Source organism: Anomalospiza imberbis, chromosome 16, assembly GCF_031753505.1.
Source record: "Anomalospiza imberbis isolate Cuckoo-Finch-1a 21T00152 chromosome 16, ASM3175350v1, whole genome shotgun sequence".
NCBI classification, from domain to species: domain Eukaryota; kingdom Metazoa; phylum Chordata; class Aves; order Passeriformes; family Viduidae; genus Anomalospiza; species Anomalospiza imberbis.
In genome coordinates, this window is record NC_089696.1 from 9,757,074 (window position 1) to 9,779,968 (window position 22,895).

The 22,895-nt window shown below is 38.8% G+C and overlaps 1 protein-coding gene across 2 annotated transcripts in view; it reads left to right on the forward strand.

Annotated features, from left to right (window-relative positions):
• CYTH3 (cytohesin 3) overlaps positions 1–21,937 on the forward strand; it is a 48,880-nt gene extending 26,943 nt beyond the window's left edge. For both annotated transcript variants that reach the window (XM_068206974.1, XM_068206972.1), the window contains 9 exons: positions 3,229–3,347; positions 5,894–5,974; positions 8,007–8,119; positions 9,185–9,333; positions 10,100–10,211; positions 17,345–17,421; positions 17,503–17,574; positions 17,708–17,862; positions 18,483–21,937. In XM_068206974.1, the coding sequence (XP_068063075.1) occupies positions 3,229–3,347; positions 5,894–5,974; positions 8,007–8,119; positions 9,185–9,333; positions 10,100–10,211; positions 17,345–17,421; positions 17,503–17,574; positions 17,708–17,862; positions 18,483–18,555 (951 nt within the window). In that variant the 3' untranslated portion in view covers positions 18,556–21,937. The remainder of the gene's footprint in view (positions 1–3,228; positions 3,348–5,893; positions 5,975–8,006; positions 8,120–9,184; positions 9,334–10,099; positions 10,212–17,344; positions 17,422–17,502; positions 17,575–17,707; positions 17,863–18,482) is intronic.
• The last annotated feature ends 958 nt before the right edge of the window (positions 21,938–22,895 follow it).

Consider the following 22,895-nt stretch of genomic DNA (forward strand, 5'->3'; position numbering starts at 1 on the left):
CTGAGGTCTTTTTGGAAATCATTTAGCATTTGTTTTTCTGTGTTCTTGACATGTTTTTTTTCCAATTGTATTGAATTCAGTTACATTTTGGTGGCTTTTTTGAAATGTTTCTAGTATGGCTTCTGTTCTTCAGACTGTTTCCAATTTAACGAAAATTCTCAAGTAGAAGAACCCTTTCCAAAATGCTGGCCATGTCTTTTATTTTTATTTTCCATTTTGGTGACTGCTTAACTTCTCTTCTCTTGAGGGCAGAATACCCCCAAATATCCTGGTAGTTTCCTGTGGTCTTCCAGCTCTTTCAAGTCATAGAAGTTTGTGGCAAAGTCACAGGATGATGTCAGATGCTTTCATTCCAGCATTAACTATTTTTTGTTATGGTTCTTGCTGGATGAAATTATTTCTATAAATAGATGCTGTGGCCACATTGCTACTGTAACATAATTTAAATGTGGTGAACAGACTCAGAGTAGTAATTTCTTAATAATGCCTGTGATCAGTGGTGGCTGCAGTAGCTGTCTGCTCTAAAGCTGGGTCGTGGTGTTGCTTGCAGCTGCTACATTAAGTTACAGACAGCTGAAGTATGTATTCATCCTTCTGGTGCTGGGAAAAGCTACCTGGGGTTCATTGGGAAAAGGATGTTTTTCATTCAGCAACAGGAGGGAAGGTGGTCTCTGGATTTAGGCATGCCAAAAACTGGGGTAATAACACTTGGGTTGAATCCACCAAGTTTCCTCCTTTAAAACCAGGTAACAGAGGTCTCATGTTTTCATATTAGCAGGAGCACAGTGAGGTAATATTCTTCTCTCACTTCTTTTTAAAGACATTCATGTGTGTGTGTAGAGCAATTCTCCCTTGCCCCCTCTGAAAATAGGTGTGTTTTATGTACTTCCAGGGTGTTGCACCTGGGAGTTTGGGTTTGGTGAGCTCCTGTGGGAAGGGCTGTAATGGTAAAGTTTGTAAAACACTTCAAGAATCCCTGTGCAGAGACAAAGTTGTGCTGGAAATTCATCTTGCTGAAGTTGGTACTGCCTGTGTTGAGCCCAGGAAATGAGTTCTCTGTGAAAAAGGCAGGGTTTAAATAACTGCAAAATTTATAATTGAGTTACTGTAAAAGCAATGAAATTCAAAGCAGATTTCATTGCAGTGACGTAAAATAAAAAAATAAATCCATGCAATATTTGCAGTGAATATTGAAAATGTCTGTAGCAATGAGTTTTGTGTGGGTAAGTTAAACTAGTACAGCTGTCATCTGTCTCCTGTCAGTCTACAGAAAGAAAATTTGCATCAAGACAAAAGATCGTGTAGGAGGTGCTGGGGGTTTGCTTGGCCTATTTTGTCATTTATTCCAGACTCTGAAGTTGCTGTCCCAGACAAATTACTTTTCCTGTTCCGGTTCTGTAACATCTTAGGAATAATTAAAAAAAAATCCAGGAAAAGGAAAATTAAATTGATTTTTGCAGTATGGTAAAGTGTCTGCTTCTGTGCACAGAAATTTGTTTTCCATACTTCAAGTAATGTCCATTATCAGTAACTTGTACAACTTCAGAAAACCTATTCAGATCAGTCTGTTTATACTAAGCATGAATAATATGGTCCAGGTGTTGAACCAAGGGAATCTGCTATTTCTGATATCAGAGGAAAGATTCTCTTTTGATTTTCAGAGATGAGAGCTTTTTGTATAGCTTGGGATGGGAAAAAGCACTGTGTTTTGTAGTCAAATATTGTATAAATAAGCTTTGAAGGGATCAATTTTGAGGAAAGCTCAGCAATTTCTGGATATATTCTTTGCAAAGAAATCATGTCTGTTATGAAATGACTTATCAAAATATTAAGTTCTCAGAGTACCAGCCTGGCATTGAAATTTTTCAGTTGGTGATGACATTGTTCTGAGAGAATTCCAGACTTTCTAAAAAATGCTTCAAGCTTTATAACATCACAGTTTACTTTCCCTGTTAAATTAGGTCAGAAAACTGACCTTTCTTTGTCAAGCAGGTAACCATTTCATTATTAAAATATAGAATTAATCAAAAAGAAGGATAATAATGTTTTTGTATGTTACTAGAGGGCCATCCATGCCATTAAAAAAAAAAAACAGGATTTTTTCACTTGTAGTGAAATAAATTGCAGAAATTCAAAAACTAGTATTCTTGAAATTATTAACTAGTCTAGCAGAGGATATTAGTAATAATTTATTAACCTCCTTTGTACATATTTGGAATCCAAGACATTAAGGCTGCTTAAAGTTTCCAGTTCTACTTTTCACCAGCATGTTGTTAGAGTTTGAAGAAGTCAGCAGGAGTAGCAGCCTCTGTGTTGGGCTCTGTGGGCTGTGCAGAGGGTGGTTATCTCTGCATGACCTGCTCAGTGTCAGAACAACATCCCTCCCATCCTTGCCATAATCTCTGTATAACTCATAGTCTCCTTTCTTTGCCACTTTCCAGAGAAGTCTCTGGGCTTCCCTAGCGTGTGCCAGTTGTAGGGCAGTAATTTATGGAGGAGTAGGAGTCCTGGGGCTTGATCAAGTAGCCTCGGAGGGACAGGGTAAGACTCTCCACCTGCCTTTGGTAGCAGCTGACTGAGCAGCCCTTTGTGAGTAGTGTAGCTCCAGTCCTTTGTGAATAGTTTAGTTCCAGCACAACCAGAATTCACTGATAATCCCAGTGTCAGCATAAACTCTTCTAAACCGGTTTCAGTATCTTCCCTGTGACTTCCTACTGCAAGTAGTGGCTTGATGTATTGGGTTGCAGTTTGTAGATGATACCAGATGCTTAATTTTGTGTCATGGTGGTAATTAAGTAGTTTCTATGTACCTCTTCATTATATGATTTTGCAGATTACAGCTCTGCAGACATTGATGCAATGTTGGGAACAGGCCAGCTCACACATTAGCTCCAAAGAGCAATGTGCAATCATTATTCAATTAATATTTGATCTTTCAAATCAAATATTGAGGGTTGAGGGATTCAAACTGCTGCCTAGTACTTCTAGCCTTAAAAATGTGTTTTCATTTTCATCTTAAAACCAGTACTAAGTATTGCTCATCTAACTGAAAAACATTTGTTTACCATTTTATTAAAAGAAGTAAAAATCTGTAGGTATTGTAACTCTTAATGTGCTAAGTGTATGTCTGTGTCGGTATATTAATACCAAATGTTGCTAGTGATATTTGCTTAAATGCTTGTGGAAGAAGACATAACACTCCTTTTCCTCTGGACTTGCTCTTCCTAGGGAATACAGTTTCTGATAGAAAATGACCTCCTGCACAACACTGCAGAAGACATTGCACAGTTCCTTTATAAAGGAGAAGGATTAAATAAAACGGTAATTGGAGATTACCTCGGTGAAAGGTAAAATAAAAATATTGGAACTTTGCTCTTGAGCTTACAAAGCCCTTTCACAGGTTTTGGGTAGTTCCCCTTCACAGGTTGCAGGAGAGCGCTGCTCAAGTACTCTGAGATCCATAAAAGCTACAGTGGGGATGTAAAACTGCTACAGTATTGATAGGTGTTCTTCCTGTTAGGTTCTTATTTTTAAATGGGAACATCATGGAATAATATTTAATTAACTGTAATTTAGTATTTTGAGTAAGCCAAAACTTTTGTCTGTAGTGCAGAATTCAATACCAGGAGCTTTTGGAATGTCCGAGAGTTGTGTTGCAACACTACTGGTATCTCTTAGTCCTGTATCCAGAGGAGGAATGATTTACAGTCACTAATAATTGGATGGTAAAGAAATTACTTATTAAAACAGGTATTTCCTGGGACAGTAGTTCCAAGCAGGTTGTGGTGTTGTCACTTCCCTGCACACACACACGTTGCCAAGCAGGTGTATCCAAGGACAGCTGCGCCCTGTCCTTATCAGTCCTGATACAATAAACATGCAGTGTGCATATTTATGCACACTGTTGCAAAACACAGTCAGAATGCAAAGGACTTCCATTGCTGTGTAACCCAGGAATTGATTTTAAAAAGGCAGCTGAGAGAGGCAGCAGTGCAGTGGGTTGGAGTGTGTGTGTGTGTGCTGGCACACGTTCCAGTGCCACCTAGGGAGCTCTCAAAGGTGACTCTTTAAGGATGTGCCCCTATGGTGATGGGTTCTGGCAGCTCCCTTTTTGGGACACTCTTCAGTCTGGTTCCAGCAGCAACAGCGTGGTTTTTGCTCAGCAGTTTCCTCTTGGCTTTCATAGGTTCACTCAAAGTTTTTACTGTAATATGAGCATTTTGAAAATAGATCTGTGTTATGAAGTCTCTATGCAGAATATGTAGACACGTCAACAGTTTTTATACAGCAGAATTATGTCTGAGGCCATTCACTCCTGCTTTGCCATCCCCTCTCAGTGGCCCATCATAAGTTACTTCTGTGTTCTGGCTAAATATAGCTGAAGACAAGACCAGGTTAGTCAGCAGACTGAAATATTTATATAACATTCTGCCATAAAGAGAAAGAATCTATATTACTGATTTCTATAGTCTAACAGCACTCAACAAGCTGAAAAAAGAATGTTGAAATGGAATAAGGTAACACTTAAAAATATAGTAAAAATTATAATAAATAAGAGATGAATTACATCCTAAAAAAAAGACTTATGATTTCTTTCTATGTGGGTAGATCTTCACCTCTTTTTTTTTAAGTGGCTTCCTGGAGCATTTTATTATTTGTCTTGTGCCTTTGGAGGTGTACCCAGCACAAGTACCACATGCCTATAAACAAAATAAATAATTTACTTAAAGTAAAAACATATCCCTCTGGAGTGCTCTCTTTTATTACACTCTCATGCCACTTCATTGAAAAGCAGCTGCCCAGTTGAATTGTGCATTGTTAAATTTGATGAGAATTGCTTGGATTTGCTGACTGGAGTGGTGTGTTTTTCTGTTAACAGTGTAGGAACATTCTAATGAATGAACAGTTGGTTTTAAGGTATTTACTCCTGAGTGTTGCAGGTTAGTCTGACCATGCAGTTAGTCAGCAAAGCAACAGATAATTCCTGGTGGGTGCACACCTTTCTGTTTTCGGGCGGAGGCCGATACACAACATTCTGTCTTGGTGAGGTATTTAAAGCACACCCTGAGGATTATAAACCTTTATTCTTCTGGCACAGGAACTCAGTGATGGTGTGGGCCAAGTTCTGTCCATCCACATAGTTTTGTGTTCATTAATGTTTAAATGTTAGTTTTGAATTTAAACACCCTTGTATCAAACAAAGCATAATTTGGCTCATGATTTGCATACCAATACAGGAGATGGGTGAGAGGAAGCCCATTCAAAACCTCTTCTGATTTTAGTTAACTTTGTTGTACCAGTTCTTGGAATGGAGTAAGACTACAGTACATGCTAAGCAGCCCTTTTCAAAAGCTGTTCTTTTTCTTGGATACAATCAATAGAAGCATTTTTGTTTCTTATCTTTGTATATAAATTAAGATACTGCTTTAATATTTTCTATTCTTAGAGTGGAAAAAATAGAGTTTGTTAATCATATGTTGTATGGCTAAAGAAATTAGTCTTACATTAACCATTGTTTTAAGAATTCATGACAATTTCTGCAAAAGGCTTTTTACTCATTAAATTTCTCAGGTATCCTCCTATGTCAAGGCAGGTACAGTAATAATAAATGTGAAGCAAAGAAGGCAAGGCTATTTTTAGGTCATTTAAATAAGCAGTTTTAAAACAAGTTCAAATGTCCTGGCTTTTGCTAACCTACCAGCAAAAATGGGCAAAGTACTAGTGTTAAATAGGAAAATACCTTTCAAATAAATGGGTAGGTTATTTCTGATGGCTTTATTTAATCAGTATGAGTGTTTATTTCCTTATTTATTTTCAGAAGCAAATTGAGATAACTAACAAGTCTTTAAAGGTCAGAATTGTAATTGTCTATTTCCATTTTTGTCTTTCATAGAGACGAATTTAATATTAAAGTTCTTCAGGCTTTTGTTGAACTCCATGAGTTCGCTGATCTCAATCTTGTACAAGCCTTAAGGTGAGTAAATTCTTTCTGGTTTTTGACCTGAGCTTCCTTTATCAAATTGCATGTTTATATGAGTCACTGTGTTGATTTATTCGTCAGAAAGCTGCTCGACAGCTCAGCACAACCTCTACAAATTACTGTGCAAGTGAGCAGAGACAGCTCTGTTTAACCCTTCTGAGGGCTTGTGTGTGTGCTGCCCTTGAGGGTGAAAACTCCTGTCATTTCAGGCAAATACAAACAACTAAAACAGCTGTTAATCCTCCGTGTGACAGTGGAAGACCTGTTTTCTATCTTAGCACAGAGATAGGTTAAAGAAGAAATAAACTCTTTACTTAAATAAGTAATTTTCTTCCTCCTTTTATTCCACCTCAACTTGTCCTTCTGGGCAGGGAGGGGGAGAAATCCACTGCCCATACTCACTGATTATGTTCAGTCACAGAGAGGTAAACTTTGAAATAAGTGATTTCCTTCTGCTTGCCTCAATTTCCCACTCGTCATGTGAAAGAAAGTGTGATATCTTAGTTTATTTTCTTCCCTTGCTACATGAACAGTTCCCTTGATTTATCTGGGATGCTTGCATACAGTGACCCTGTGAGATCCCTTCTCATCTTGGTGAAAATCCGTAACAGATTGATCAAATTAGGTTGACTTAGACAGTTCTGCCTGTTTTTTTGCCGCAAGTGACTCCCTCCTGACACCAGATAAATGGAAATGTCCGTGTGATCTTTGTTTCTGGTGCAGTGCCTTGTGATGTGGAGTCAGAACAGCTTTGCTATGGTTGAGTGATGTGGTGATGATAACTTGAGCTGCCTGAGGCTTGGGCCAAAGAAGCCTTTTCTGTGGCTGCTGAAGCTTGTCTGGGAAGCTTCATATTCCTGTCTCTTTTACCCAGTTTGATGTTAGGTTTGACTTTATTCTTCCTTAGCAGCTGCTACTATTAAATGTTTGTATTTTGGTAGCTTACAAAATTCGTGATCTGGGTTGGAACCTTGCACGAGGTGAGTAAAAGACAGTACATAGAGCTGACAAGCTAAAGATGGCCTGTGACACTTGAGTATAATGTCCTAAAATGAAAACCAATGAAGGCAGGAATAAATGGGTGTTATACTGGCATCCAGTGTACAGGGAGAAGTGAGAACTTGTTTTGCATGGCAGAGCATGTAACTTTGCTGGTTTAGATCCTGGTTTAATTCAGATAATTCTTTTGCTAAGAGATAAAAGAATAAATGGTGAAATTCATTGGAACGTTTTAGTGCCACAGTGTGTGCCAAAATAAATTTGTGAAGACTTCTGTCCTGTATGCATTCCAGTGTACCTCTATGTAGAAATAATAAGTTACAAAAGTAAATTCTGTATTTCAGTTTATGCTGCTAAGCAGCAGCAAATTCTGCTACATATATTACAAAATTACTGAAATTATGACATAAGTTGTTCTTTTTAAGGCCTAGGTCTGATTCTTGTAGGGTGAGCTTACAGTGGACAGGCAGCACCTCTCTAAGCAGTGGGGTTTTCTTGTTGTTGTTACCATTTTTAGAAGGTTTTCTATGAATTTAAGTAAATATGTTAAGTCTTTCTGTATTCCTTGTTTCTCTCTCCTTACACCAGAAATATTTTGTATAATGTGTCTTTTTACATTGTGAATAAAGTCTAGCTGACTGTTCATTGCTTTTTGTAGCCAGGAAACCCAGGGAGGATTGAACTCATTTTTCCCCCCATAGCATTCTCATGGCAAAAATGGGATGCATACAGAAAATTGTTTACTAGTCTGGAAAAAAAGAGAGAGCCTCAGAATATGAACTGCCATATTATCTTGCCTGATAGCATGCAGTGTTGCTGGCTGAGTTACTGGGCTAGCCATCTGTGCATGTTGCTTTATAATAGCTCCTGACTTGTGTGTTGAGAGATTGAGAACATATTTCTAGGACATTCTATATAGACAATGCTGATTTTTTTTTTCTTTTTCCATTTGTTTTGGATTATTTGTAATAAATACTTAATATATAAATACTGGAATGAATCTAACAATTATTCTTCCCTTTTGTAGGCAGTTTCTGTGGAGCTTCAGACTCCCAGGAGAGGCACAAAAAATTGACCGTATGATGGAAGCTTTTGCTTCACGCTATTGCCTTTGTAACCCAGGAGTCTTCCAGTCTACAGGTCAGTCACAGGAAACCACAGGAGGGCTTAACTATTTATATGATCCAAATACAATTTTTATTTATATATGCGTGTGTGTTCTTCTGCATCTGATGCAAGGAGATAATGGCCAGTTGGAAGTTAGGGATAAAATAATGTGTGAAGTGAGAAATACTGAGAAATGAGAAAATGTGACTGACTAATCCAGGAGGTGCAAGCTTACGGTCAGAGTGCATTTTCATTTACAAAAGATCACAGAACTGCACAGAATGCCCTGGCATTGCTGTTCTGTTTGGCTATATACACAAATAGATTGCTCTTGATCCCTTAATTTAAGGAACAGATAGGATGGGAAAAGGTTGGCATAAAGCAGGTCTGTAACAGCTAGGGAGGAAAACAGCTACTGATAAACTGCTGAAGATGCAGGCACATTTTCCCTCTCTGTAGCAGGTTTTCATCCTGCTTTTTCTTACACAGAATCTTGTACTTGAATTCTGGGAGAATTTACTATAATCATAACCATGTCAAGAGGCATGATGAGATTTCCTTTGTCATCTTCTGATATTATCCAGTAGTGCTAGCTACCTCCTGTATGCCAAGGAATTGGGTCGGTGTCATTTTCAGTCTTTTTAAATGCAGTCAGAATATTATTTTGAAGAAACCATTCTTTCTCTTTGGAGAGAGCTTTGGAAGTACTTTGAGTAGGAGGAGGCTGATGGACCAGGTTTATTATAGCATCCACCACTATGATTTAGGCAAAATCTGTGCAGAGAACATTTTGCCCAACACTTAAAGTGTTTCAAGTGAAATGTTAATTTAGGGTGATAGCAATGATTTCATAAGAGTTTAATTTTTTTGGGATTCTCATACAGTTTTTCTTATACTCATTTTTTATTTGATTTGTAACATTTTTGTCTTCTTGGGCTTACTTCAACAGCTTAAGAATTTTAGACTTTTATGTACAGTGTTGAGGATTTTTTGACCGTTTCTTTTTCTTTATCAGTCAAGATGAGCTCTGTACTAATTTTACAGGTTTGTACACACAACACATGGGAAGATAAAACCATTTTTCAAATCTGATTTCAGATACATGTTATGTGCTTTCATTTGCCATCATTATGTTGAATACCAGCCTGCACAACCACAACGTGCGAGATAAACCCACAGTGGAGAGGTTTATCTCCATGAATCGTGGAATTAATGAAGGTGGAGACCTTCCAGAGGAATTGCTAAGGGTAAGTTGGGCTGCGTAGGACAAAGCCTGGCTTTGTGTTTTTAATAGCAGACTTAAAAGTATGTACAACAGTTCTCAGGCAAGTTTGTCAGGGGAAGGCAAAAGAACATTTTCTAGCATGTGTAACCATTTGAGTAGCTGAAAGAAGCATTTTTTGTTGTTCACAGCTACTTTGAGCTAGTTCTGCCTATAGCCAACCTTTTGTTAAGAACAGGCTGTTTCAGAGAAAAAGCTGTTTATCTCTCAGTAGTTTGCTTATGGCAAAATTCTTGTGGAATTGGCTGCTTATGAAAAAAGTAGCAATTCTATCAGCAAAAATACTAAAAATTTTTTTTTCTTTATTGCCTCTAGATTTTCCCACGTCCTGTGGAGCTCTCTCCTTGAGAAATCAGTAAAAATAACTGCTCTAAGACAGTGTTATGGCCTATACCATTTTCTGAAAACTCAGATTTATTTGATAAAACTTGTACTAAATGAAACTATCTTGAAACCTTCAAAATACTGAATGCTGAAGCTAAAATAAAAATGTCGTTGCTAGGAGTGCTTAAGAAATTTGTGCTGAAGAGAGGCTTGCTTATAGATGAAGTAGTTTAAAATCAAACTTGATCAGAGTAGGAAACAAAGATAGATGGGGGTGGTCCAGAATTTTATGGACAATATTTCCTGTGCTTTTTATACTAATAGTCTGAGAAGCAGTAAGATATCCTGGTTGCATTTTCTGTTAAGACTTTTATTAATGAGGTCTTTTTCCTCTTTTATTTTTCTAGAATTTATATGAAAGTATTAAGAATGAGCCATTTAAAATTCCAGAGGATGATGGAAATGATCTAACGCATACATTTTTTAATCCAGATAGAGAAGGTTGGCTGCTGAAATTAGGTTAGTCACAAGGGCAGTTCTGCTGCTGTATGTTTGTTCATTGTTAGCATGTCTGCTGCTCCGTGTCTTCCTGCTTTCTTGTGAAGGTAACAGGTTTAACTTTGTATTTAAAAATGTATGAACCAAAATAAGTAGCTCCTTTATGTCTGAAGGCTGTTGCTTCTTATTTTGCATACCCAAATTAACAATCTCGTTTCAAACTTCGGAGTTTTATTTCTGAGATCTGAGAAATAAAAACTCGTCGACAAAAAGGAAACACCACATGGTATTTACCACATGCTGTGACTGATAAATAACAACTGAGTCTCCATAAGGTCATTTCAGAAAACTGTGTGTGACGTTTCAACACAGTTTTCTGTGTACAAAAAAAGGATTTCTCTTCAAAGAGTTATTTTTGTATGTCTTTATTTTTCCATATTATTTGTGAGTTTCTCTTGGTTTGGTTTTGGCTATGATTTTTTAATGAGTGGTTTAAATGTGCCTTCTTGTTTTCCTTATGGCCTATGACCTATCACCTTTCTGTTCTGTGACTGGCTGTCTCTGCTTATTCTGCATTAGGAGGTACGTATCTGATTGCTTTCCAGTCCCCTCTTCTTCAGTTGCTCATTCTTTTATTTTCTTCCTCCTTACTCCTGTTTTTTTTTCCTTTTTTTTTTAAATCAGACTCGTTGTAGCATTTTGCTTTTTCACTCAGTGTCACTAACAGTGTCATCAGTGGTGCTCTGAGGGACTGGCATGTCAGTGTGTAACTCACATGCAGGTGTGTTCTGCGAAAGAAGAGAGCATTTACATGCAAAGCAGAAAAATAAGGATGACTTCAGCACACTTTTCTCATTCAAGGAGGAACATAACAAGGAAAGAATAATCTCTGCTGAGAGTAAACAACATGTTTTACTCTGTCATGAAGTTTCAGAGTGTTTTTGTTACTTGTTAATCAATGATAATAGATTATTGAAAGATTGATAACATTTGAACTACATATTTGTAAAAGCTGTTCTTTTTCCTGCTTGTTTTCCTTTTTAATACATTTAGCTTATTTAACAGAGTCTTAAATGAGCGTCAAGTTTAGGGTTGCAGAAACCTCAGGTAGTTCAGTCTCTTGGCACTGTAAGATGCCTTTGTTTTTACAGACTTGTAAAGTTGATGGGATTCACTTTTTCACTTGGCCTTAGGGATTTTTTTTTTCCTATATAAAGGAGATTGACATTTTGTTTTAAGAGTTGTTTTCAAGACAATAAATCTTGTAAATATAAACACCAGCACACACTTCGCTAGAGACAGTTGTTGGCCACTTCAGTGTGCTGAAGTGGAAGGAACTTTGCACTTGGAGAATGTTGACTAAAGTTTGGAAAGGGATGTGTGCAGGGGTGCACATGGGGAGGATGGTGAAAGTAGAGCCTGGATAGAGCCATGGGCCCACTCTGCGGAGTGCACCTGGAACTTGGTGGTCATGCTTGTGCTGGAAGGAAATGGATGTGAAAAGGAAGCATTTGGAATTCATTCACATGCTCCCCAGTGTCGAATTCTGACCTCTGTGCTACAGATGCTGTGGAGCTCCTTTTCTAACTACAAAGAAGCAAAGCTCTTGCTTTTTGACCTGTATTGGCTCAGCTGGCACAATTTCAAACATGACTTTGCAGCTTTTCTCCATTTGGTAGCAAGAGATGATGGTTAACAGAAGAGCCTTTCAAGCTGGTGTAGGTGGAATGTGCTTCTTGGAGAAGAGGTTGAGTTTAAGGCCATGCTGTTGCCAGTGTTCCCTCATGGACTTACACATGATGGGAGTACAGGCAAGTGTGAGTGTGTGTAGAGGAGTGACAACATCCTCTGTGGAAGAAACTGCTCATAAAAGAGATCTAATAAAAAATAGAGGAACAAAGAAATTGAGGAAGCGATGACTGAAAGTAAGTGAGAGCTGCCAGGAACTTCTGTACAGTCTGTCTCTGGTGCAAAGTCAATAAACCACAGGTCAGGACTGCAAACTCTGCCTGAGTCTTCAGTGTGTAGGATGCAGATGAGGCACAGTGCGCAGAAAACCCAGTAGTAAAAGGGTGTGTGAAGCAGAAGGGTGTTACACGTAACACTCCCACGGTATGAGGGTTATTTGAATAAAGAAATGAAACGTGTCCAGAAGCCTCTGGTGAATCAGCCTGGGAATGCCTGGAGCTGTGCTTCTGTGAAAGACTGCATTTTTTCCACAGACACAGACTGGTACAGACTAATACACTGCTAGTTTAGATGCAATGACCAGAAATAAACCTGACAGGTTTTTTTTTTTTTTCCCTTTATTTTTTTTCTCTTTTATTTCTTTCCTCTCCTTCAAGTTTCCTATTTGCTAGGAGTCTTAAACTGTATGTTCAGAGTGCTGTCTCAATCCACATAGTTTGCATTTTTACACTCCGTTTTTTGGGAAGCACTTCTTGTGAAATGGGTGTTGTTTCCTTTAGTTCTAGAAGCTCCTGATACTGAAAACTTGTGTATTGTTGACATGCCAAGGAAACAAACTCCTGTATGAAGGTTTAAGTGCTCCATTGTGATAAAACATAGAAGTTGAAATAGGAAGTTTTTATATAAAACTATAAACATGACTAAGACTACTTGCAGACTCTGAGTATATCAAGACAGTTTTTTGTATCTGGTGTTTCTCATAGTCAGCTCTTCCCATTTATGTAGTTGTGCCCCTTTTTTAGTATTCCATCTCTTACTGCATTGATTTTTCTCTGGGCAGAAGAGAGATACCATGAAACTTTACTATATTGTAAAATTCATCTGTCCAAGAGACTAGTGTGGGTTTTAGAAAGTTGAGAGGGTACAGGAGGCTTTTGGAGAGTTTGCTGCTCTGAATTGTTCAGAGGTGATTGCGTTAAGTCCGAGTGCCAAACCTGGCAGCCAGACAGCAGTTCTGGTTTTATCTATCTAGACTTAGTCAGTGCCTTTAAATAGACATCTTTATCTTGGTATGCCTCAATTATCATTCAGTTCTGCATCGTTTGAAGCATGGTGTAATGAAAATAAATGCAGCAAGTTAAAAACTGAAAGCTGCTGAGTGCTAGTGAGTCCTCTTGGAGCAGCTTGACACACTGTGAGCCTTCAGATTTTTCTGCATAATGAGTGGTGTTGATACCATGAAATTTTATGCCATCCACTCTAAGGTATTTTGAAATTGTTGCCTGTGCTCTCTTTGCTAGTGCCCAAGTTAAACTGTTTTGCCAGGAAGGTGTTTCCTTGCCTTAAGCAGCTTCTCTTGGCCAATTGCTTGGTTTGTGTAATATTTTCTTCTATTTAGAGGGAAACTTTGACATTATTCCCCCAAACTGGAGAGGAAATGATTTCAGCCAGACACATGAGTGTGTTAATTTTTTCTGCCAGTCAGGCGGTTACGGAGTGCTTGGAGATGGTCCAAAAGCTTCACATCCGGGCCTGTCCCGCCAGTGGTGCTTGTTCCAGCACATCTGTCCTTGGGAGGATGTTGTTTCTCTTCCCTAATCTGGGGTGAGGGAACAGGGCTGGTTGATCAGGAAACTGGTGCCTCCCGCGACCTGCTTGGCTCTTGTGGGGACTGAAGCTCTTCCAGGTTGTGGCAGTCAGAGTTGTGGTCAGGGGACAGTGCTTCTTAGAAGAAAGCCAGACTTTGATCCAACCAACTGTGTAGTTGCTGAGTCTCTTCTGTCTGGTGCTATCTAAATGAACTCAGGAGAAAAAAAATACATTTTTGGTGTGTGCATCTCTCTCCTTCAGCTCTAAAACTTTTATATAAATGAGCTGTAGATTTGAGTAGAACTTTTTAACTTTAGATACCTTGCTGCCTTTAGCCTTAAGGCCTTTTTTACTTTGGAGATTAATGTTTCCTAAGTAATTTCTAATTGTTTTTCCCTTTATTATAGATGGTTTCTTTTACGTTGTTGCCTAGTTTGTACTTTGCCCAGAGTTAAAAAAAGTTTAAAAATCCTATGTTGAGTTACAAAGGTGAAGAGGGCTTCTGTTCCTGTTTCTGTGCATTTTGCCTTTTAGCCTTTTCTTGTAGTTTACTTACATTTCCACCTACAGTGGAAGATACTGTGCTTCTACATTGCATCATTTGAGATGTCTGTGCATTTATGTAATCAGCATGATCTTTCAGAAGTATGTCACTTATCTCTCCATTTCTGTAAATGTTTATGGATTCATACTCTGGTTTTCTTGATCCTCTTCTGCTAACTTAATTCCTTCCAGTCTTAATCTTTAAAAGGCTGGGAGCTGGAATAAGAGATGAAGTATGGTACTAAACCCTCTGTTGTTGCTTTGTGAGCCTACAGCAATCTCAGCCAAGGACAAGAATGTTTTGTTATCATGTGTTTTTACCTATTAATCTCATGTGCAGTTTACAGGCCACAGTGCTTTTTCAGCCACCTGCTTGAGCTGCAGCCCATTGTAAAGGCATATTAAACACGTGTGATGTGGTGACCCCTGCAAATTTGATTAGTACAGATTAGATTTTGAGCTTTATATTAGAGTTTCTGTGCTGCTGACAGCTGAAACTCAGTAATGGGATGGGGAGACGGTGACTAACATGTGAGTAGTTCCTTATCCCGCCAAAAAATCCTGCCTATTTGCTTTCTTTTTTTTTTCTTTTTCACTTTCATTTTTTTTCTTTGGAAGAGTAACTGATAGCTTGGTAGAGCAGGCACTTCAGGTCTACTTCTATGACTCCCATGAGTGCTGTAACCCAGTGAGCTACCGGCTGTTTTAGGGAGAAGGGAGCAGTGAGAGGGATGTTGATGGAAATACTTAATCTTCTTTGTGGCTTCCCTGGAACTGGGAGATGTTTCATGACAAAAGCTTCCTCAAAACTGCAGCATGATTACAAAAGGTTTCAGGTTTGAGAAATCTAGCTTTTCCAGAGAGTGGATGTTGTCAAGAAAACATTCAGCTGTTTACTCAACTGCTGTTTACTGCTTGGTATTTCATATTGTTCTGGGTGTGTGTGTTTTAGGTCTGTTGTTTCTTTCTTAAATTATAAACAGGTCTTCTTTTAAATATATGGTTATTACTGATTTTTTAATTGTGTCTTGACATGATATAACAGTTAATGAGAAATGCCTTTGCTCATGTCAGTCTGCTCTGTGATAGTAACCTCCTTCCCTGTTGGATTCATTCTCTCTCCTCCTGAATTATTTTCCTACTAGAACTGGGCAAGCAATGACCTCTGATAGCCTGTTACCTGTTAGCCTGAAACACAGGATGATGTTTTAGGGTCATAAAAATGTTAAGTGATGTTAATCTGCTAACCTTGGAGAGCAGAACGTGACTTAAAGCCATGGCAGTTGGTCCTGGGTTATGTGAACACAAGTCACGTTGTGGTGACGGCAGGGCGTGCCTGGCAGTCACCGTGACTCGGTGGCTGCTTTTCCATTGGGCTGGCAGTGAGTCAAGCTTGAGTTCATCATTCCAAGCCCAAACGCTTCCTGATACTTGAGCCAGCTCTCGGTCAAGGTGATGGGGAATTTTTCTAGTGACTTATGTGCCAGTTTGAACATCTCTGCAATGTTTATTTAAGGATCTGTCACAGTGGTTGTACTAAAATGCCACCAGTTCTTCCCTCACTGTCTCCAGTTCACTCAACCATTCATTGTGTCACGGCTTCTGCATCTTGCACTTTTTTGCCTTCACTTATTTCACCACACCTGCTTGCAGATTAAATTTTTCTTAAGATATGAGTGCATCTGGTGGAAACAAAGTTTGTTGAGTACATTGAATGTTGCAGTGTGTTAGCACTGGGTTATTGTGGAGGTTATGAAACCCAGCAGAAGCAAGGTACAACATGCAACATACTTGGTCTGCAATGCAAATACGCAGTAGATTGGTATCAAGAAATGTCATGACATCCCTGGAATTGTTCTTTAATTTGAGTTGGATTTCTGTATTAAACAAAAACCCAGCTATCTTAAGCAGAACAAAAAGATTAAAAAATTATGCTTATATCTTAAATTTGGTTATATGACTTGGATTAAACTGGGTAACTTGTGTGCATTAATGGTGCTGTTCTGTGCACAGGTGTTCAATAGCAAGATCAACTCTCTTGAAATGTTGGCTTAATGAAATTAAATCACTGCTGAATGGATGATGCACAGGTGGTGACATAATCCTGAAGTCAGATAACTATGGTGGACCTTTAATAACATATGCATGCTCTATCTACAATTTCTTTCTTGGAAATGAATTCTAAAATAATGTAATTTGCGAAGCCAAGTGTGTTCTGAAGCGGCCATTGGCAGAAAAACAACTGAGAGGGCCAAAACAATACTGTTGTTTCTAAAAAGGAACTGTGCCTTACAGGGTGACATTAGCAGGTGTAAGGAAGAGGAACTCTGTAGTTGCTGTTGTCTAAACTGTTAATGAAGGAAAAATTGGCATTTTTGGAGCAGTAGCAATTTCTTCTGTCAGATGTACTCAATGATATATTAACCCATGAAAAGAAGATGTTTTTAAAATGCTGAAAGATGACAGATTAGTAAATGTGGTATATTTTGGCACAGGATTTGCTCCTCATTGATGACACATCATATTTGTTCTGTTAATGTTTATGAGCACCAAATGCACTTGATGTTAAATCTGAAAGTAAAGACAGTTTCTTAATCACATCTTTGCTCATGAGTGGAGTGACAGGAAGGTGATAAAAGGCCCTTAATTCTGGGACCCTTTCCTCACCCAGGTCAAGCTGTTGAGGGGGTTGCTCCTGTTGCAGGGACGCAGTTGCTGGTTCTGCAGCCAGTGCAGGTGTGAGTGGATGCAGGTGTCAGACCAGCCCAGGGCTGGTCTCATCACACCCTGGCAGCAAGGGCTGTGTCCAGCACTGTGCAGAGCTGGTATTTTTGGTGCAGTGAACACATGTAAGGGCCTGGACAGAGGGAGCAGGTCTGGCCACTCACTGTTGCCCATGGCTCTCGTGGCTGATGGCACCTCCATAGTTGATGCTGCCTCGGGACAAGTTGCAGTAACTGTTCCTTTAACCTCACGCATCTGTGCCTGATCCATTTATCATTAAGCAATTAAACCATACTTTGAAAAATAAGCAAAACTTAATGATTTCCTTGCCCATTGTTGAAGCTCTGACAGCAGCATATGTTTAATTCTGGAATACCTTTTGTTTGTAGGGGGAAGAGTAAAAACATGGAAACGGAGATGGTTTATTCTGACTGATAATTGCCTGTATTACTTTGAATACACAACAGTGAGTATATATCACGGTGAATTTTCTTTGTAATCAAGACTTAAAAGTAGCTAATAATGTGATATTTTCTTAATTTTTTAGGACAAAGAACCTAGAGGAATTATTCCATTAGAAAATCTTAGCATAAGAGAAGTTGAAGACCCTAGAAAACCAGTAAGACAGTTTGATATTTATTTTTTAAATAAAGATGAGTAAACCATATGGAACTTAATTATACTGTTAAGTGAATGTATTTGTCAGTTTTGTTTTGTTCTTTTAAATTTATTACTTCATTTCTACCCTCCAGAACTGCTTTGAGCTCTACAACCCCAGTCATAAAGGTCAAGTAATCAAAGCGTGTAAAACTGAAGCTGACGGTAGAGTGGTGGAAGGCAACCATGTAGTGTACAGAATATCTGCTCCCACTCCAGAAGAAAAGGAAGAGTGGATTAAATCTATCAAGTGAGTTTAAAGTCTCTTTCAGAAGTGAAGTGTAAGCTCTTCACGGAGTATGATACAAAGAGAATTGTTGTAACTTGTTGGGAGAACTCTGATGTGGCAGTGTCCTTGAGGACTAATAGTGAGCTCTGTGGGGTTGATGGATCAAGATACAAATCTGTTACTGTGTGGTCCTAAGGAAATACTGCTGCTAACTCAAATGAGGAGAATACGGATTTATTGTTCTATGCAAATGTAAAATCTTGATTGAATTGCCTTTAAACCTAATTCTGTTGGATTCTTACTTCACCCAGTAATTAACTTTAGTGACATGTATCTCAAGCATGTTCACATGCAGCTTTAAACTTCCACAGCTTGACTTTATGTTGGAAGGTTTCTAAGCAGACCTATGCTTAAAGAAATAAATAATAGTCAAGATGTGAAGGTGTGAGCTCTGAACGAATCACAGTGGAATAGAACCTTGTGCTAAAGAAAAAGTTGTGGTGCTTAGAAGTCAGCCATCCATCTTATGAGTGTGAAGTCATCCACCAGGAAGTGAGAACAAAAGTTTTAGTTTTCAAAACTATTGAAATAGTTAATGGGTATTTGTTAACCAAACTGATGATTACTTTTTTCTCTTCCAGAGCAAGTATCAGCAGGGATCCCTTTTATGATATGCTAGCAACAAGGAAAAGAAGAATTGCAAATAAGAAGTAGAACATGAACAGCAACTTGTAGACCTGCATCAACCTATAACTGAGCATACTGTGGCGTGATAGAAGAAATTGGACAAACTAAATGAAGACAACTGTAAATTTTTTATACATATATATATATATATATATACACACACACATTTTACTATGGCATAAAAACTTGGCAGAACTTTTCAGGGTAAATAGCTACTGGTATATAATTTGACGTAAGCTTCAAATCCCAGAGAATTATTATATTGGAACTTAATTCAGCTGAACACATGGAAGCCTTGTTTTCACTTACATTAGTGACAACTCCAGTTTACTTAGGTTGGGAGGGAAGGAGTCTGGGCTAACACTAAAATGTCCTCTACCTGTTACCTGAGCACATCTCCCATAAAAGAAGGAGTTATTATAAGACTTTGAGTTCCCACTTAAGTGCAGCACCAACAGTGCAGCACAGCATGATCTGGAACTGCATTTTCCTGTAAGCAGAAACCTCCCAATCCCAATGGCAGTTTTCAGTCCTGTGTGTTTCACAGTAACAGCTGAGTGCAGCTTTCATTCAGGATTCCTCTCCTACCTTTATGGAAATAGCTTTCCTTCAGAAACACAGGGACTGGCAGCTCAGCAGGTACCTCGTGGTGCCAGAGGGTTTGTCAGTGTGCACTGAAATACAGGCAGGGCCCAGCAGCAGAGGTTTGAGACTGTGGCCATGATGTGAAGTACCAGATGTGGTCTGTTGTTTGCCAGTTGGCTAAAGCTCGTTCCTGTCTGCTCATACACTCACAACAAACACCAGGGTTTAATGACTGGTTTAATCTGCTTTTTACATAGTAATGTCCTTCTTATGTTGGAGATGCTGTAGTTTGATTAACACTAAGCTACTACTAAAGGAGAGAGATGACAGGACTTGTGTGATTTCGGGCCTTGCATGTGAAAACACCCCCAAATAATTTCACATGCATTCAATGTTTCTAAAGGGAATAGCCAGGAAGGTGAACTGTCCCTGTAAGATGCAGCCCTAGAGAGTTAAGCAAGCAGGATTCATTCCTTTGCTTGATAACAAGCTTTGGACATACAGAGTTTGTGCAAGTTCATACAAGTTCAGTATTTTTATTGCATTCTTAAAGGCAGTTTTCAGATTTGTGCTACGGCAGTTGAAATTGAAAAAATAGACATTTTTACTGAAAAATAAAGTATTGATTACATGATGCAGCTAGGCTTCCCCACAGGCATGTGTCTCTGTTTTTAAAACCTGTGAAGATCTTTCTTTTGTCCTACTACTGGGTCTTTGAGGAACACATAACTGCTGCAGCAGATTTTACTCCAGTGCTTTTCTGTTGATAACACACATATTGTTCTTAAGGTAAAGCCCCTAATTCCACAATGGGGGCAAGAAGTGGGAGGTTTTGACTCTGCTGCTTCTGTTGCTACTCAGTTTTTCCCAAACTTGTTGGACCTGAGCCGTGCCCACTGTGCCAGTGAATGTATTGGAGACCCAAAATGTTAAAGCAGCTTTGCTTGTTGGTTACAGGAGCACCTTTGGGTCTGTTGTAGGGAGATGTGCTGCACTGGCAAACCCACAGACTTACCAAGTTGATCTGTTTGAAATCTCTTTTGAACTGTAAGGGAGAGTCTGTTTCACTGTTCTGTCTTACTGATTTGCCTTGTTTTGCATGGAATGTTGGCCTTGTGAGTGTTTTGCTTTATTGCATGTTTGCAAAAGAGACTGAGAGGAAAAGAACAAAGAAAACTTTCCTATGTTTTAGATTTTCCCCAGGGTGTGTGGAATTGCTTGGGTGAACGTTTAAATCTTAGTGCTTCCAAAGGAGTAAAACTCAGCCAGAGGAGGTAGAATCCTTGAGTAAGTGTCAATGTGGGGATATCTTTTCTTAATGGAACACATTTAAACTCTTTATAGAAATTAATTAAGTTGTGTGTCCTGTGTTTGCAGAGCAGCACAATGATGGAGCTGCTGCCAGCACTTGCTTTGAGTCTTCTGTTCTGCAGTGACATTTTGTTTTCAAGCACTGCCTACATCAAGTCTTAGCTTTGGACAAGTAGATTTGTAATGCAAATAGTGACAAGCCAAATCAGTGGTACTAGTGAGCATAAAGGTGAAAGGCAGCAAATACAGTATTTCTGGAGAAATGTGAGATTACAAAAGCATTAATAAGCCATGAAGCACTTTTGTATCAATTTTTATTATCTGAAATACCACCTTTGAGGAAATCTATTTATTTAGCCAGGTGAGGATGTCTGCCTATAAGCATGAAGGAAGGGCCTTGACAGTTCATTTGCTGTATTTAGTTTGAAGTTCTTATATCTGGCAGAAATAATTATTTAGAGCAACATGTAACTGAGGATATTATAGCAGGAAATATATTATTTCTTAACATTGAAATGCAACATCTTACACAGCTACTTGTGGTGCTCAGTGTATCTATTTAATTTACCAAAGCTAATGGAATAGTGTTTTGGTGTGTGTTAATATTTGATTTCAGATGTTCTTTGTAACAGTATTAACAGGGAGTGAAACTGGCCCAAAATTTCCACTGGCCATGAGGCCAGTAAAACAAAGTGGCTTGTGAAAATTTTGGCCATATCAGGTACTATCCACGAGAGTGAAGAAAAATCTCTCAACCTTTCCCTTTTCTATTGGGCTTCAAGTCCAGGGGTGGCTACTGAAAGTGGCTGCTTGGTGGCCTAAAAGCAGAATCTGTTACAGTTTGGCCATTCTGAGGAAAAGTCCTCTGGAGACAACAGATTCTCCCTTCCTGTGGCACTGAAACTTGAGGAATTCTTGAGCTCCTTGCTTTGACTCTGCCTTTGCAACTGCAGGGCAGTGAGAGCCATGGTTGCCAGTGCAGCTGGGAGGGAACTGTATACAAAACTTAAGCTCAGCTGGACTGACTTAAATTTTACAATATTCTGGCAAAATAAGCTCTGCATCACTTAGCATTTTGAACCATTTTAAACTGGTACAAAACTGAACCTTTATAAAGTGAGCAGCATTTATAATGCTTCATATATAAAAAATACTGCATATTTTTAAGATTTATTACATATCTATGTAGATATGCTTGCTGGAAAAGCTAGGTCTTTTGTAGACCAGATACTACAAATTAAGACTTGTGGCTTACCAGTTTCATTTCTGTATTTTCTTGGAAAATGTTTCTAGCTAGAGTTTAAATATAAAATGTAAATACTGTACAGGTATGTATTGATATGAGTATTACTTCATGTATACAAGTGATTTGCATGACAAATATTCTGTATCAATCATTGTTATAACGGTGATGTTCTTATGTAAAGGCACTGCAATATTAATGTTTTCATTTATCATTAAGACCTGTTGCTTAAATCTGTCAATTTTCTCAAAAATAAAGTGTGAAACTGTACTGTCTCCTCATTTACCAGGAATACATGGGAGGCAATTGCTGACTCTTAAGAGGTTAAGGTTTAATTTTACAGCTGCTCCTGTAAGTAAAAGGTCTCTTTTCCCTATCCTTAGGCACAGTAATTTAAAATTATCAGGTTTAATTTTTTCAGAGAAAAAACCCTTCAGCTGGAAAATGTTTCAGTAAAGTGTGTTACCACATGAGTGTGACTCCAGTAAAAGCTGGTTTCCCTTGAGAGCCACCCTAAATTGGGGTATTTTTTTTTGTCAGTTCCCTGCCAGGAGTTTGTCAGATGTGAGGGGAGGGAAGCGGATCTCTGCTCCTGGAGTAGATTAATTAGTTTCCTCAATTAGCAATTAGAAACAGGTGCTGCTGCTCCAGAGCTCTGGGGCAGTGTCACCGAGTGCCCTCCCTGCTCCAGAGCCACTTGGGGCAGCTGTTGCCTGTGGGGCTCTGAAGGGAGGCACAGCAACAACACAAACTCCTTTTAGACAGTTGTGCTGGAGTCACTCATCAGACAAAGGACAGGACACCAAATCTTGGAGCCAGGGGACAAAAGAGGGAAAAAAAGCCAGATACAGGACAGGAATTTTGGTTACTTTGCCATGTTACTTTATGTAAGTCACATAACTGTTGCCATAGGAACATTATGCAGGTACATTATGCTTTGGCGTTATGGTGTTCTCCGTGTACTAAAATACTACTTTTAAGTATCTAGTGAGACATTAACGTTGCTCTTTTTTGCCTTTTTTTTTTTTTTTTGTTGGTTTTGGGTTTTTTTGTTTGTTTTTGTTTTTTTGTCATACTCAATACCAAGCTCCTGCTGAGCTGCCAGTCTGGTGCCTGGCTGTGGAAGCTTTAAGTTCAAAGAAGCCTTCAGCATCCTTGTCTAGGCAACTGCAGTCCCAGGTTACTGATCTCTGGCTCACACCAACAGCATCTTCTCCCCTACACTGAG